Source organism: Coregonus lavaretus (genome assembly GCF_964263955.1).
Source record: "Coregonus lavaretus genome assembly, chromosome: 11".
NCBI classification, from domain to species: domain Eukaryota; kingdom Metazoa; phylum Chordata; class Actinopteri; order Salmoniformes; family Salmonidae; genus Coregonus; species Coregonus lavaretus.
In genome coordinates, this window is record NC_139998.1 from 45,516,541 (window position 1) to 45,533,285 (window position 16,745).

The window sequence follows — 16,745 nt, forward strand, 5'->3', positions numbered from 1 at the left end:
CTACTTGTAGAGAAACTATGGGGGTGCCACAGGGTTCAATTCTCGGGCCGACTCTATTCTCTGTGTATATCAATGATGCCGCTCTTGCTGCTGGTGACTCTCAGATCCACCTCTACGCAGACGACACCATTTTGTATACACTTGGCCCTTCATTGGACACTATGTTAACAAACCTCCAAACGAGCTTCAATGCCATACAACACTCCTTCAGTAGCCTCCAACTGCTCTTAAACGCTAGTAAAACTAAATGCATGCTCTTCAATCGAACGCTGCTTACACCCGCCAGCCCGACTAGAATCACTACTCTCGGCGGGTCTGACTTAGAATATGTGGACAACTACAAATACCTAGGTGTCTGGTTAGACCGTAAACTCTCCTTCCAGACTCACATTAAGCATCTCCAATCCAAAGTTAAATCTAGAATCGGCTTCCTATTTCACAACAAAGCCTCCTTCACTCATGCTGCCAAACATGCCCTCGTAAAACTGACTATCCTACCGATCCTTGACTTCGGCGATGTCATTTACAAAATAGCCTCCAACACTCTACTCAGCAAATTGGATGTAGTCTATCACAGTGCCATCCGTTTTGTCACCAAAGCCCCATATGCTACCCACCATTGTGACCTGTATGCTCTCGTTGGCTGGCCCTCACTACATATTCGTCGCCAATCCCACTGGCTCCAGGTCATCTATAAATCTATGCTAGGCAAATCCCCACCTTATCTTAGCTCATTGGTCACCATAGCAACACCCACCCGTAGTATGCACTCCAGCAGGTATACCTCACTGGTCATCCCCAAAGCCAACACCTCCTTTGGCCGCCATTCCTTCCAGTTCTCTGCTGCTAATGACTGGAACGAACTGCAACAATCTCTGAAGCTGGAGACTCTTATCTCCCTCACTAACTTTAAGCATCAGTTGTCAGAGCAGCTTACCGATCACTGCACCTGTACACAGCCCATTCTGTAATTAGCCCACCCAACTACCTCATCCCCATATTGTTATTTATTTTGTTCATTTGCACCCCAGTATCTCTATTTGCACATCATCTTCTGCACATCTATCACTCCAATGTTAATACTAAATTGTAATTATTTTGCACTATGGGCTATTTATTGCCTTACCTCCATAACCTACTACATTTGCACACACTATAGATTTTATATTGTGTTATTGACTGTATGTTTTGTTTATCCCATGTGTAACTCTGTGTTGTTGTTGTTTTTATCGCACTGCTTTGCTTTATCTTGGCCAGGTCGCAGTTGTAAATGAGAACTTGTTCTCAACTGGCTTACCTGGTTAAATAAAGGTGAAATAAAAATAAATAAAATAAAACACCAATGCCACCCTCCTCTTTCATGTTGCCTAAACGGTCTATGACTCTGTCATAGTACCCACTAGTTTTTGTTGTCCTAGGCTACCTGGCTAAAATACTTGCTCACTAGCTTCCTTTCATGGGCGATGATATGCCAGGCCAGCTAGTTAACATTAGCATACTACATCTAACTACAGGTTGAATTTCCATCTTCTCAGGCCAGGGGCACAATGTAGGAATTTATGGTTGGATCAGAATCGCCGTTATAATTATTGGCCAGTAGGGAGAATTAAGTAAAACCACAAGTCCAAATCCCTATCTTCATTGATGGCTAATTTAGGAAAGGGAAGATTTTAGCTAGCTAGGTAGCCACCAGAGGACAACAACACAACGAGATGCAACAATTCAAGTTTTTTTCTGTCAATAATTACGTTTGCCTTGTGATGTGATTGGTCTGAAGCCAAATCCAAACTGGCTTCCCTCTTCACTTTTATTTGGTGCGCCAGGATCATTCACAGCTGAGCTCACTCAGTTTAGCTCAACGCTGATTGGCTATTATTTTATTTTTTTAAATATCAAGGGAGGCCAAATGCTCGCTGGCTTCCCTTACATTCAATGCTATAGGTGGCAACAATGTAATACTCTTTCTGACCAGACAGCATCAGATAGATATGCTACACATACTGAGACAGAGGGGTGCTGTTTTGTTCGATCAAATGCTTTCTCCGGTGAAATACATTCATCCTCTTGCGAATTGAAGGAAATGTATGAAACACAGACACATTTTTGGGGGAATACACGCGCCACTGGAGATGAATTCACCTTTCAGCAGGCCAAAAATCTAAAACACAAGGCCAAAACTACACTGGAGTTGCTTACCAAGAAGTCCGTGAATGTTCCTGAGTGGCCGAGTTACAGTTTTGACTTAAATCTGCTTGACAACCTATGGCAAGACCTGAAAATGGTTGTCTAGCAATGATCAACAACCAATTTGACAGAGCTTGAAGAATTTGTTAAAGAATAATGGGGAACTGTTGCACAATCCAGGTGTGGAAAGCTCTTAGAGATTTACCCAGAAAGCCAAAGGTGATTCTAACGTATTGACTCAGGGGGTTGAATCCTTATCTAATCAAGATATATTAGTGTTTTATTTCGAATGTTTTACAAATGTTCAAATTTTTCTTCCACTTTGACATTAGAGTACTTTGTGTAGATCGTTGAAAGAAAATAACAATTCAAACCATTTGAATCCCACTTTGTCAAGGGATCAAGGGATGTGAATACTTTCTGAATGCACTGTATCTGCCCCCATTGACAGAGTTCTATGAGATGTAGTCATAATCAAGCATACTTCTCTTTCACTGCATCTGGACTCTCCTCAGTGGCTCCAGTCCCTGCTGCTAAGGCCACATCATCACTATCGGTGTCATCCATATTCATGTTCCTCTCCTCATCGGAGGTCTCCTCCAGAGCTGCCACTGCATCATCACTACTGTCTGAGCAATCACCTACTTCACTGCCACCTGAGGAACTCCCCTCTTCCTCCTCATCATCCTCCTCCTCTTCACTAGATGTCGACTCATACCTGGACAGAAGCACGTCTAGTTAGTTATCTTTAACATTGGTCATCATTTCCTTCTAATATGCCCTGCGTATTGTCAGTGTAATGGTAATATGTGATGATTTGACACATTAATTGATGGCAAAGCACCACTTACCCCCCATTGAGAATGCCAACAAATTGCAAGCTCTTCTTGCCGCTGCTGTGTGATTCACTGGAACTACTCCCATCCTTCTTCTTCATGATTGATTTTAGCATACCTGTGGCCACAACGGATGTGGTGAGTGACCCAACCAATATGTTAGTACATTGAATTCTATATTACTTTTATACCTGCTTTATTAGTGTGGGGGAATCATTTATCTTCTAAATGAAGTACTATTGTATAAATACACTTGGCACTCACTTCCAACCATTGTTGTTGGAGTGCTGGCCGCCGTTTCCTCCTCTTTCACTCCCTTTCCTTCGGCTAAACTGACCGTCTCCTCGCCAGGGTTGACCTTGTACTCCGTGATGGTCGTCTGTCTCCTCTTCAGCGCAGTGACTGGAGCTATCTGCTCTATGTCCTCCTCCTCCTCGTATAGATTCTCCCATTGACTTCCAGTGCTGATCAGTACTACTGGGGTTGATTCCTCTTCTGCAGGGCTCTCCACAGAGTCAGTCTGAGTGCTCTGGTCGTAATGTCCAGCTCTCAAATCCTCACCTACACATGCGTCAACCACCTCAAGACAACAGGAGACTGCGACATTCTGTGACATTGTAGAGGCTTCAGTCCCAACTTGGGCATGGGCAGAGTCTGGTTTGGCAAGGACCCCCTTCTCGGACGTTGCCTTGGACTTCCATTCATCCTCCTGGGCTTTGAGCACCGCCAGGTCCTCGTCAGCCTGGCCAAGTCGCCCTTCCAGAACTGAGATGGACTCCTGCTGGAACTTGATGGTGTCCAGTAGGGTGTCGATCTCCCTCTGGGCATCGCTGCTTAGCCCCAGCTGGGATTCCATCACCCAAACTGAGGCCTCCTCTGTCTCCACTATGGCCTGCACCCCCTCCTCGTGGACGGCCGGCGCCTCCGTGGCCACCCCTTTCTCGCAGACGTCCATCTGCAGCGTGCCCTCTGAGGCGTCCTTGGCGCCCAGGCTGTAGTAGAAGACCCCAGCGTCCAGCGACATGTCGTCCCCGATGGCCACAGACTTCTTCTCCACAACCTTCTCCTGAACTTTCTCAGAACATGCTCCATCTTTCTCTGTCTTGCCTTCAAACTTCTCTGTCAGCTTTCTGAGGTCCCCTACTTTACTTGGACTCTTTGGACTTCTGGGACTCTTAGGGGATAAAGGAGGACGTTCCTGACTCCGTGTGCCTACGTCCACCGTGGTGGTATTAGTACTGCTGACTACTGTTGTAGCCTGTTGTTGGGCCGCCAAGGTCTTCTTCTCCTGCAGTGCCAGTAGGAGCATGTCTTTCTCAGCCCGTAGCTTGGCCACCTCTCTTTCCAGCACTGGGACCCCCTTTACTCGCTCCTCCATCTCCTTCAGTTGCCTCAGGGCAGTGGCCATCTGTTCTCTCACCGTCTGCAATTGGCTGGGCGGCAGAGTAGCCATTCCGGTGCTAGAGGCCGGGGTGCTCTTCCCCGAGGTGTGGGGACTGGGTCTGGTCAGGCTACTCTGAGATGGGCTGGGGGAGGCAGAGGACAGGTGCAAGGGCTGGCCGTCCACGCTGGCTGCTGCACTAGCTGGGGTGACATGGGTAGGGACAGCCCTGGGGTTTTGCTTTGGTGGGTCAGAGAGCTGGAAATGGGCGCCATTTTGGTGCTGGTGGCTCTGCTCCTGCTGCAGTCTCAGGCTGGTCTCCAGGAGGGTCCTCTCTACCCTGGGGTTTCGTAGTGGAGGTGGTGGTGGCACTTTGCCAGCAGCAGAGAGAGGAGGGCTGAGGACAGACAGCGAGGACAGGGGTTGCCCCTCACTGGGAGCGGAGCCGATGCGATTCCGTGGGGGCGGGGGAGGTGGCACTCGACCATCTTCGCTGGCGGGCGAGGAGAGGGACTCTGTGGAGGTCCAGCCGCTGGCGCGTCCCCCCACACTCGGGCTCCACTGGGAGACTTTGACCCCCCGGGATGACCTGCGGGAGTTGATGGGTGCCCGGCGGACATGGTGGCCGCTTTCTATATCCTCCACATACTTCAGGAAGTCCAGGTCAAGCTGGAAGCCATACGGTGTCTGGACCGAATAGGAGCCCTGTTGATCCGCCTCTTCCCGACTGGAGTATAAAAATGGTGCGCCCAGATCTGCAAGCCGCAAAAAAAACATTTATAATAACAGTTAGCAATTCTGTTTAATTCTTTCTAAGTCTTAGACAGTATCCATCATTTGTTACAACATAATGACTTGGTAAATACCAGCTGGAACTGAACGTCTAATAAAGTGAATAAGGGTGAAATGTGCTTACCAGGCAGCTTTGGGTTGACCTGCACAGACTGAGTCATGGTTGTGGACTGACACCTGTCAGCAGAAGCCCCCAGAGAATCTACTCACAACCTGGGCAGAGAAGGGACACACTGACTCAGATACAGTGGCAAGAAAAAGTATGTGAACCCGTTGGAATTACCTGGATCTTTGCATAAATTGGTCATCAAATTTGATCTGATCTTCATCTAAGTCACTACAATAGACAAACACAGTCTGCTTAAACTAATAACACAAACAATTATACGTTTTCATGTCTTTATTGAACACACCGTGTAAACATTCACAGTGCAGGGTGGGAAAAGTATGTGAACCCTTGGATTTAATAACTCGTTGACCAACCAAACCAAACATTTTCTGTAGTTGCGGATCAGACCTGCACAACAGTCAAGAGGAATTTTGGACCATTCCTCTTTACCAAACTGTTTCAGTTCAGCAATATTCTTGGGATGTCTGGTGTGAACCGCTCTCTTGAGGTCATGCCATAGCATCTCAATCGGGTTGGGGTCGGGACTCTGACTGGGCCACTCCAGAAGGCGTATTTTCTTCTGTTGAAGCCATTCCGTTGTTGATTTACTTCTGTGTTTTGGGATGTTGTCCTGTTGCGTCACTCAACTTCTGTTGAGCTTCAAATGGCGGACAGATAGCCTTACATTCTCCTGCAAAATGTCTTGATAAACTTGGGAATTCATTTTTCCGTCGATGATAGCAAGCTGTCCAGGCCCTGAGGCAGCAAAGCAACCCCAAACCATGACGCTCCCTCCACCATACCTTACAGTTGGGATGAGGTTTTGATGTTAGTGTGCTGTGCCTTTTTTTCTCCACACATAGTGTTGTGTGTTCCTTCCAAACAACTCAACTTTAGTTTAATCTGTCCACAGAATATTTTGCCAGTAGCGCTGTGGAACATCCAGGTGCTCTTTTGCAAACTTCAGACATGCAGCAATGTTTTTTTTTGGACAGCAGTGGCTTCTTCCATGGTGTCCTCCCATGAACACCATTCTTGTTTAGTGTTTTACGTATCGTAGACTCGTCAACAGAGATGTAAGCATGTTCCAGAGATTTCTGTAAGTCTTTAGCTGACACTCTAGGATTCTTCTTAACCTCATTGAGCATTCTGCGCTGTGCTCTTGCAGTCATCTTTGCAGGACGGCCACTCCTAGGGAGAGTAGCAACAGTGCTGAACTTTCTCCATTTATAGACAATTTGTCTTACCGTGGACTGATGAACATCAAGGCTTTTGAAGATACTTTTGTAACCCTTTCCAGCTTTATGCAAGTCAACAATTCTTAATCTTAGGTCTTCCGAGATCTCTTTTGTTCGTGGCATGGTTCACATCAGACAATGCTTCTTGTGAATAGCAAACTCCAATTTTGTGAGTGTTTTTTATAGGGCATTGCAGCTCTAACCAACATCTCCAATCTCGTCTCATTGATTGGACTCCAGGTTAGCTGACTCCTGACTCCAATTAGCTTTTGGAGAAGTCATTAGCCTAGGGGTTAACAAACCTACACTGTGAATGTTTAAATGATGTATTCAATATAGACAAGAAAAATATAATAATTTGTCTGTTATTAGTTTAAGCACACTGTGTTTGTCTATTGTTGTGACATTTTATGATCAATTTATGCAGAAATCCAAGTAATTCCAAAGGGTTCACATACTTTTTCTTGCCACTGTACCTGTGTACTGTATGTGTGTTGCTGAGGATAGTGCATTCGGAAAGTATTCAGACCCCTTGACTTTTTCAACATTTTGATACGGTTACAGCCTTATTCTAAAATTGATTAAATTGTTTTTCCCCCTCATCAATCTACACATAATACCCCATTATGACAAAGCAATAACTGTTTTTTATTTATTTATGCAAAATAACGGAAATATCACATTTATATAAGTATTCAGACCCTTTACTCAGTACTTTGTTGAAGCACCTTTGGCAGCGATTACAGCCTCGAGTCTTCTTGGGTATGACGCTACAAGCTTGGCACACCGGTATTTGGGGAGTTTCTCCCATTCTTCTCTGCAGATCCTCTCAAGCTCTGTCAAGTTGGATGGGGAGCATCGCTGCACAGCTATTGTCAGGTCTCTCCAGAGATGTTAGATCGGGTTCAAGTCCGGGCTCTGGCTGGGCCACTCAAGGACATTCAGAGACTTGTCCCGAAGCAACTCCTGCATTGTATTGGCTGTGAGATTAGTGTTGTTGTCCTATTGGAAGGTGAACCTTCGACCCAGCCTGAGGTCCTGAGCACTCTGGAGCAGGTTTTCATCAAGGATCTCTCTGTACTTTGCTCCGTTCATCTTTCTCTCGATCCTGACTAGTCTCCCAGTCCCTGCTGCTGAACAAATATCCCCACAGCATGATGATGCCACCACCATGCTACACCGTAGGGATGGTGCCAGGTTTCCTCCAGACGTGATGCTTGGCATTCAGGCCAAAGAGTTCAATCTTGGTTTCATCAGACCAGATAATCTTGTTTCTCATGGTCTGAGAGTCTTTAGGCGCCTTTCGGCAAACTCAAAGCGGGCTGTCATGTCCCTTTTACTGAGGAGTGGCTTCCGTCTGGCCACTCTACCATAAAGGCCTGATTGGTGGAGTGCTGCAGAGATGGTTGTCCTTCTGGAAGGTTCTCCCATCTCCACAGAGGAACTCTAGAGCTCTGTCAGAGTGACCACCGCCCTGACCAAGGCCCTTCTTTGTTGGCCGGGCGGCCAGCTCTAGAAAGAGTCTTGGTGGTTCCAAACTTCTTCCATTTAAGAATGATAGAGGCCACTGTGTTCTTGGGGACCTTCAATGCTGCAGAAATGTTTTGGTACCTTTCCCCAGATCTGTGCCTCAACACAATCCTGTCTCTGCGCTCAACGGACTATTCCTTCGACCTCATGGCTTGGTTTTTGCTCTGACATGCACTGTCAACTGTGGGACCTTATATAGACAGGTGTGTGCCTTTCCAAATCATGTCCAATCAATTGAATTTACCACAGGTGGACTGTCTCAAGGATGATCAATGGAAACAGGATGCACCTGAGCTCAATTTCGAGTCTCATAGCAAAGGGTCTCAATACTTATGTAAATAAGGTATTTATTTTATTTTATATATTCATTTGCAAGAATTTCTAAAAACCTGTTTTTGCTTTGTCATTATGGGGTATTGTATGTAGATTGATGATGAAAATTGTTTATTTAATCCATTTTAGAATGCACTGTACACTACCATTCAAAAGTCTGGGGTCACTTTGAAATGTCCTTGTTTTCGAAAGAAAAGCAAAAAAAATGTATCCATTAAAATAACATCAAATTGATCAGAAATACAGTGTAGACATTGTTAATGTTGTAAATGGCTATTGTAGCTGGAAACGGCTGATTTTAATGGAATATCTACATAGGCGTACAGAGGCCCATTATCAGCAACATCAGTCCTGTGTTCCAATGGCACGTTGTGTTTGCTAATCCAAGTTTATCATTTTAAAAGGCTAATTGATCATTAGAAAACCCTTTTGCAATTATGTTAGCACAACTGAAAACTGTTGTGCTGATTTAAAGAAGCAAGAAGAGGCGACTCCGGGATGCTGACCTAGGCAGAGTTGCAAAGGAAAAAGTCCAGTGTCTGTGTTCTTTTGCCCATCTTAATATTTTATTTTAATTGGCCAGTCTGAGATATGGCTTTTTCTTTGCAACTCTGCCTAGGTCAGCATCCCGGAATCGCCTCTTCACTGTTGACTTTGAGACTGGTGTTTTGCGGGTACTATTTAATGAAGCTGCCAGTTGAGGACCTGTGAGGCGTCTATTTCTCAAACTAGACACTCTAATGTATTTGTCCTCTTGCTCAGTTGTGCACCGGGGCCTCCCACTCCTCTTTCTATTCTGGTTAGAGCCAGTTTGCGCTGTTCTGTGAAGGGAGTAGTACACAGCGTTGTACGAGATCTTCAGTTTCTTGGCAATTTCTCGCATGGAATAGCCTTCATTTCTCAGAACAAGAATAGACTGAAGAGTTTCAGAAGAAAGTTATTTGTTTCTGGCCATTTTGATCCTGTAATCGAACACACAATTGCTGATGCTCCAGATACTCAACTCGTCTCAAGAAGGCCAGCTTTATTGCTTCTTTAATCAGCACAACAGTTTTCAGCTGTGCTAACATAATTGCAAAAGGGTTTTCTAATGATCAATTAGCCTTTTAAAATGATAAACTTGGATTAGCAAACACAACGTGCCATTGGAATACAGGACTGATGGTTGCTGATAATGGGCCTCTGTAGATATTCCCTTAAAAATCAGCCATTTCCAGCTACAATAGCCATTTAGAACATTAACAATGTCTAAACTGTATTTCTGATCAATTTTATGTTCTTTTAATGGACAAAAAAATTGCTTTTCTTTCGAAAACAAGGACATTTCTAAGTGACCCCATACTTTTGAACAGTAGTGTACATATGTAGGATTTTAATTTGAGCCAAAATAATCCTGCAGCAACACGAAATGTGAATTATTATGTGGATAATTAATGGACATTTTTGTAGGGGTTGATACATTTTTCGTAAGGGAAAATCAAGTCTGAAATTTCAAAGTGGAAATTACAAACTTCAGAAGCATTTTTAAACTTCAAATACACTAAAAGTTTTACAAGTTCTCCTGCAACAGGGTGATCAAATTAAAATCCAACATCTGTATGTATTTTTCATGTGTTTCCCAGAGGTAAAGAGAGCATGACATTCGGTTAATAAGTTAGGAGACTGGAAGCTTAAAATTATACTATTCAGGCTGTCGAATGATGGTGAAATTAAATGCAGCAATTCCTTCACATTCAAGACGAAACCTTGCTATAAACTGCCTATAAAGCTCTTACTGTAAGAAGACCTGAAGACCTTCATATGTGAGTCGTTTCAGGAAACTAGGCATATGTCGCGCGTCACTACTTCACAGGAGAGGCATTTGAACGTAAACATTAATTTTTTTATCAAAATTCGTTTTTGGAAGAAATGCCTTCTGGAACATGTGAACTTTCATGTGCCTTAATAACAAACTTGTATGCCATCTGTAAATATGAACAAAATTGTTAAATTACGAGCCTAGTTGGTTTAGCTACGGAAAAAGACAGGAACCTTCCCACTAGACATGATTGGCTGAGATAATGGATGGGCTGGACATGCCGAGAGATGAGTTCGGATTGGTCTGCCATGTTGCATGCTTCTGTCTATAACATGAGCTGCTCAGTATGTGTAGGTAATCCTTTCTAACGCTGCTTTTTTGAAAGATATCACGAAGAACTGTGAGAATGTTGCTAATGCTCTCCACTCTCCACTTTCTGGAGGACCGAGTTTTGAATTCAGTGGAATGCCCGGTGGAAGCAGAGTATGATAGCTAAGGAGATGGAGAAAATTCAGGCATTTGATTGCAAATAACACGGAGGGAGTCTAAAAGAGAACACACAAAGGCTGTTGTATAAAACACCTGTCTCCTGATTACATCTTCAAATTAAGGGCAACCAAGCCATTCGTGACAGAGAGGGAGAAGCGTTCATCCATGTATACGGGTAAGAGAGTCTAGCTAGTTACATTTTCCGATATTATATGTTTCTAATTTTGTTAAAAGTTAAAGCGTACTGTTAGCTAGCTAGCTAACATTAGCTGGCTGGCTGGCTCGCTAGCTAGCTAATGTGATCTTTGTAGTAATATTATTATTATATCGTATCTCAGAGCCATTTGCATTGCTAGTTATAGCCTAATGTTAGCTAGCTACCTAACATTGAACCTAGTTGGTTAGCTTTAGCTACCTGCAGATTCATGCAGGGTACTATTGTTATGAGTTGGGATTATGGTTCATTGTTTAGCTAGCTAGCTAGCTACATGTCTAAACAAAATAATCCTCTATGCAAGTAAGAAACCACTACTAAAGGACACCAATAATAAGAAGAGACCTGCTTGGGCCAAAAAACACGAGCAATGGACATTAGACCGGTGGAAATTTGTCCTTTGGTCTGGAGTCCAAATTGGAGATTTTTGGTTCCAAACGCTGTGTTTGTGAGACGCGGTGTGGGTGAACGGATGATCTCCACATGTGTAGTTCCCAGGTGTTATGGTGTGGGGGTGCTTTGCTGGTGACACTCTCTGTGATTTATTTAGAATTCAAGGCACACTTAACCAACATGGCTACCACAGCATTCTACAATCATACGTCATCCCACCTGGTTCGGGCTTAGTGGGACTATCATTTGTTTTTCAACAGGACAATGACCCAACACACCTCCAGGCTGTGTAAGGGGTATTTTACCAAGAAGGAGAGTGATGGAGTGCTGCATCAGATGACCTGGCCTCCACAATCCCCCAACCTTAACCCAATTGAGATGGTTTGGGATGAGTCGGATGGCTGAGTGAAGGAAAAGCAGCCAACAAGTGCTCAGCATATGTGGGAACTGCTTCAAGACTGTTGGAAAAGCATTCCAGTTGAAGCTGGTTGAAAGAATGCCAAGAGTGTGCAAAGCTGTCATCAAGGCAAAGGGTGGCTATTTGAAGAATCTCAAATATAAAATATATTTTGATTTGTTTAACACTTTTTTGGTTACTACATGATTCCATATGTGTTATTTAATAGTTTTGATGTCTTCACTATTATTCTACAATGTAGGAAATTGTAAAAATAAAGAAAACCCTTGGAATGAGTAGGTGTGTCCAAACTTTTGACTAGTACTGTATATGATATGGTCATTATTTGAACTGTCTAGAAACTAACCAAAACATTGTTTAGAAAGTTGCTTTTAGTTGCCTGGTTTGCTAGATTGACATATACTAAATTCATTTTTAAACGGATGGGTTTATTGGTGTTAAAATACACCAGTTATGCTATTTTGGACAAACAGGCTGCTGATGTCATGCAGCCTGTCGTTTTTGTGTTTATACTATGCTTGATGTTGGACAACAATAGAATGTTCATGATGTCACTGCGACAACTGTCTACAGACATGTAGATAGACGTAGTATAAACCAGTCTTGAAATCTTTGGTTGTTTAGCACTCTCTTAAAGAGATGGGTGGGGCTAAGGCTTAAGAGGGTGTGAACGATGCTGAATGGGTGTAGACAAAGAAGAGCTCTCCAGTAGGTGTACAAAAACATTCAAGGAACAAGTTTATCAACTTTCAAAGCAGAATTACTTTCCCATTGTTCCTCAACTAGTGTATGATATACCCACTTTCTAGCTCTGAGTCTCTACTTTTATCCAATGTAAAAAACACAATCTCAAATGTTGCTACATTAGACCGAATCGAGCTGGTCAGTCACATATGTTCTCACATGGCTTACAAGACAGCCTGCTGGGCTAATTGAAAGTAGAGAGACTCCATTTAGCAATGTTTCTGAATTCACCCCTTGTTGAAAAGCAATTTCCTACATTGGTCTGGGGTGTTTTTTTTTTAAAGCCTTCATAGCTAAAGTAGTATGTTATTTCTCTCACCGACCCAGAATCACAACTCTCCTAGAAAAGCAAACATACACACCAACACATATAAAGAGTTCAGAGTTGTGGGTCACATTTCGTTAGACAGCTAGACTAAGAAAGAAAGATCGACACAGGGTCAGAGCACCCTAACACACACACACACACACACACACAGATCTGTTTCCCTTTAGCCTCAGGCACATTCCACCACACACTTCCCTCTCAAAACCTGCTAGCATGGACCAGGCTGGGACATGTTGCCCTCCATGGTAGTTGTGATAACATAGAAGGATAAATAAAAAACATCTCCAAATACATGGATTTTCTGTCATCTCTCGTTGTAAATTAAGGAGAAGCTATACACAAAATGTTGACACTGTGACAGCAAAGCCCAGCGTAGCCTGCATTAAAAATAAAACGCAAAAACTGATTGCAGAGGCTAGTCCCTACAGCCCCTTCCCTTCGCCTCACCAAGCCAAACTTATCACAAGATAATGGCATCCACTGACACTGGCCATTAGCCTGAGACGTCAAGTGGAGATTGGTTTGAGGGACTCTGGTTAGCTTCAGCCAGTCAGACATGCCTGCTGTCACCGCTTCGTTCCCCCAGCCAGAGGAAAGACCCTCTCCCTCAAACACAGGGTTCTAGGGCCATAGAGCAAAAACATTTTCCTGACTAGGGAAAACTCTGGGCCCTAGTTATAGCCTATAACTTTACTAGGGCCAGGATTTCAACTCCTAATCTGGAATACCTCCAAGGCCTTCTTCACAACATTCAGTCTAATTAGTCAAGGTGCTGCACAGATTAACCAATCTGTAAATCATCTCAACTTCCAAATAACTAATTTATTTTATTTAGCCAGGATAGTCCACTCAGTAACAATTGCCACTGTTGAACATATCCTCATGCTGGAAGGATTAGGTAATCTACACAGCCACTAGCTCAGAACCAACCTTGTGAACAAGCAAGGGGTAACGAGGCAGGATCAACAACACTTTGATAAACAGAAAGAAATTGCTCCTGTAGATGTGCTTAAAAGAAACCCTGACGTCAAGTTTGGAAAGGGTTATTAAGAGTACATTAGTTATACTGAGTACAACTAGGGTTTTCTTTCATCATAAACTGGAAAACATTGATTTATTTCGGAATATTTACTTGAGTTAGCTGTTTTATAATCTCTTGTGGACAGACGTACATACAGTAACTGGTGCAAGATTTTCATTCTAGATTGCAGAGATTAGCTGTCTAACTGTGATCGGGCTTCTTGAAATACAGTATCCCTTAGTCAGGTTTTAGCAACCGCCAAATTCCAAGTGTCTCAGATTTTCCCCAGATGCCTGCTCCTCAGATTAGAGGAGTGTAAAATAGACATGTAGCCGAGCCTCTATGCCACCCACTCCCTCCCTCCCTCCTCCTTACTTAGTGTCGCCAGCTCCCACTCAGCACAAACAGGCCAGTTCAAGATGTTTTTTGCAGGTCCTGATGACCAAATTACAGGGCAACACACACACTCAGGGGAACAACGTATAGGAAACAACGTCTCCACTTCGCTGATCCTCAACTCGGGGGCCCCACAAGGGTGCGTGCTCAGCCCCCTCCCGAGCCTCTTCAACCTCAGGAGGCTGAAGAAATTTGGCTTCGCACCTAAAACCCTCACAAACTTTTACAGATGCACAATTGAGAGCATGCTGTCGGGCTGTATCACCGCCTAGTACGGCAACTGCACCGCCCGCAACCGCAGGGCTCTCCAGAGGGTGGTGCGGTCTGCCGAACGCATTACCAGGGGCAAACTACCCGCCCTCCAAGACACCTACAGAACCCGATGTCACAGGAAGGCCAAAAAGATCATCAAGGACATCAACCACCCGAGCCACTGCCTGTTCACCCCGCAATCATCCAGAAGGCGAGGTCAGTACAGGTGCATCAAAGCTGGGACCGAGAGAATGAAAAACAGCTTCTATCTCAAGGCCATCAGACTGTTAAAAAGCCATCACTAGCACATTAGAGGCTGCTGCTGCTTATTGAAATCGCTGGCCACTTTAAGAAATGGAACACTAGTCACTTTAATAATGTTTACATATCTTGCACTACTCATCTCATATGTATATACCGTATTCTATTCTATAATATTCTACTGTATCTTAGTCCATGCCGCTCTGTCATTGCTTGTCCATATATGTATTCTTAAATTCCATTCCTTACTAGATTTGTGTGTATTGGGTATATGTTGTGAAATTGTTAGATATTACTTGTTAGATATTACTGCACTGTCGGAGCTAGAAGCACAAGCATTTCGCTACACCCGCAATAACATCTGCTAAACACGTGTATGTGACAAATAAAATTTGATTTGATTTGAAGCCACATTCCTCTGCGCCCCTCATCACCAGCAGTGAGCCACAGCCATGTCACACACACATACACCCGCAGGCGTGACCACACACACACACACACACAGACGCATGCAAGCGCAACAACAACTGTCTGTTACACAATGTTCTATGTTGTTGTTGCAATCTTACATTTACATTTACGTCATTTAGCAGACACTCTTATCCAGAGCGACTTACAAATTGGATCATGTCATATGATCCCATAAATGACTAAAACAAATGCCTATGGCTGTAAGTCAATATAAAACTAATAGAAGGGTTTAACTTTGTAAAGCCATCATTGGATTCGGACATGCTGGAATACTCTACAAATTGAGGCCAAACTACTGTAAACTAAGCAATTCCACATATTTCCAGTAGCTGTTGAGGGTGTCTATAAAGATTTGTCATCCTGTTTTACATAACGACTCTCTACCATTACCGTCATCATTGAGGTGGCTGTTTCCCCGGCATTCACCACAAATCTAACACTGAGGAAGACTTTTTCAGCGCTGCTTTTTAACAGGAAGTGTTCTGGTCGAGGGCTGCTAGCTACATGGCATGAGCCATGTTTTGGAAAAGTGACCTCATTCCGGCCACCACCTCCCTTTTCCCCTCGAAATGAAGGAGAGGGTCAACAACAAGTCCAGCTGACAATAGAGAAAGCAAGGCTTCTAGTTCTACAGATAGACGATAGTCACTCCAGCTCAGCCCACACTTATTAAACCAGAATCGGGTCTTCTTGGGCAAGGCTATCCCTTCATCCTTCCAGCCCGCCCCACCACAACTACAGGCTCATCTTTACCATCAGACTACTTAACATAAGAAAAGCCCCATTCAGAAGAGACACACACACACATAGGGTAGGGCCTCACTCCCTGTCCCTGTATGAGTCAGTGTGGCTCAGCTCAGTTCAGCTCAGCTGCTGGGATAAATCTGCAGTTTCCTGAAGGGAAGCAGGTCTGAGAACAGCACCCGGCCCCCAGGGGAGACCTCCTATTGTCTCACAGTAGGAACTCAGGGCCGCTCCAATCCTGTCAGGAAACCCATCGCTAAGGCCAAAAAGCTGCTTCCTTCGACGCCAGAGGGAAAAGCCAGGGAGAAGACAAGCAAAAAGGAGGAGCTGAACAAACACTCTCCTGGCGTATTGCCATACAGGATTTACCCCAGTGTTTTACCCAAAAGGCTCAAACTTTTCTGTTTCCATCTATGCGGGCCGCCACCCTGTCTCACTGGGCCAAAGCCAGGCTACTGTTACTTTTTAGCTGTCATTTACATAACAATGGCTAACTGTGAACTTTAACACCTTCTCACAAAGCAACTGTTTTGATTATGCAGAGGTTGTTGATTCTGCTCTTCACAAGTCGTCACTGTCAGCCCTAGGTATGGAAACACAATTTCCCTAGTATAAACACTAGTGTAACATTGCTGTTACAGTCGAAAAGCAGCCTAAGTTGCTGTGACACAAGAACACACAGGAATGCAAGCCCCATGTAGCTCAGTTGGTAGAGCATGGTGCTTGCAATGCCAGGGTTGTGGGTTCTATTCCCACGGGGGGCCAGTATGAAAAATGTATGCACTCACTAACCGTAAGTCGCTCTGGATAAGA

At 44.1% G+C, this 16,745-nt stretch overlaps 1 protein-coding gene across 1 annotated transcript in view; it reads right to left on the reverse strand.

Moving 5' to 3' along the window:
- LOC311136799 (KN motif and ankyrin repeat domain-containing protein 3-like) overlaps positions 1–16,745 on the reverse strand; it is a 38,080-nt gene that overhangs the window by 9,018 nt on the left and 12,317 nt on the right. Inside the window, exons 2-5 of the mRNA XM_084171079.1 lie at positions 5,318–5,406; positions 3,285–5,156; positions 3,036–3,138; positions 2,669–2,902 (exon numbers count right to left, since the gene is read on the reverse strand). Coding sequence (XP_084027205.1) covers positions 2,669–2,902; positions 3,036–3,138; positions 3,285–5,156; positions 5,318–5,354 — 2,246 coding nt within the window. The 5' untranslated portion in view covers positions 5,355–5,406. The remainder of the gene's footprint in view (positions 1–2,668; positions 2,903–3,035; positions 3,139–3,284; positions 5,157–5,317; positions 5,407–16,745) is intronic.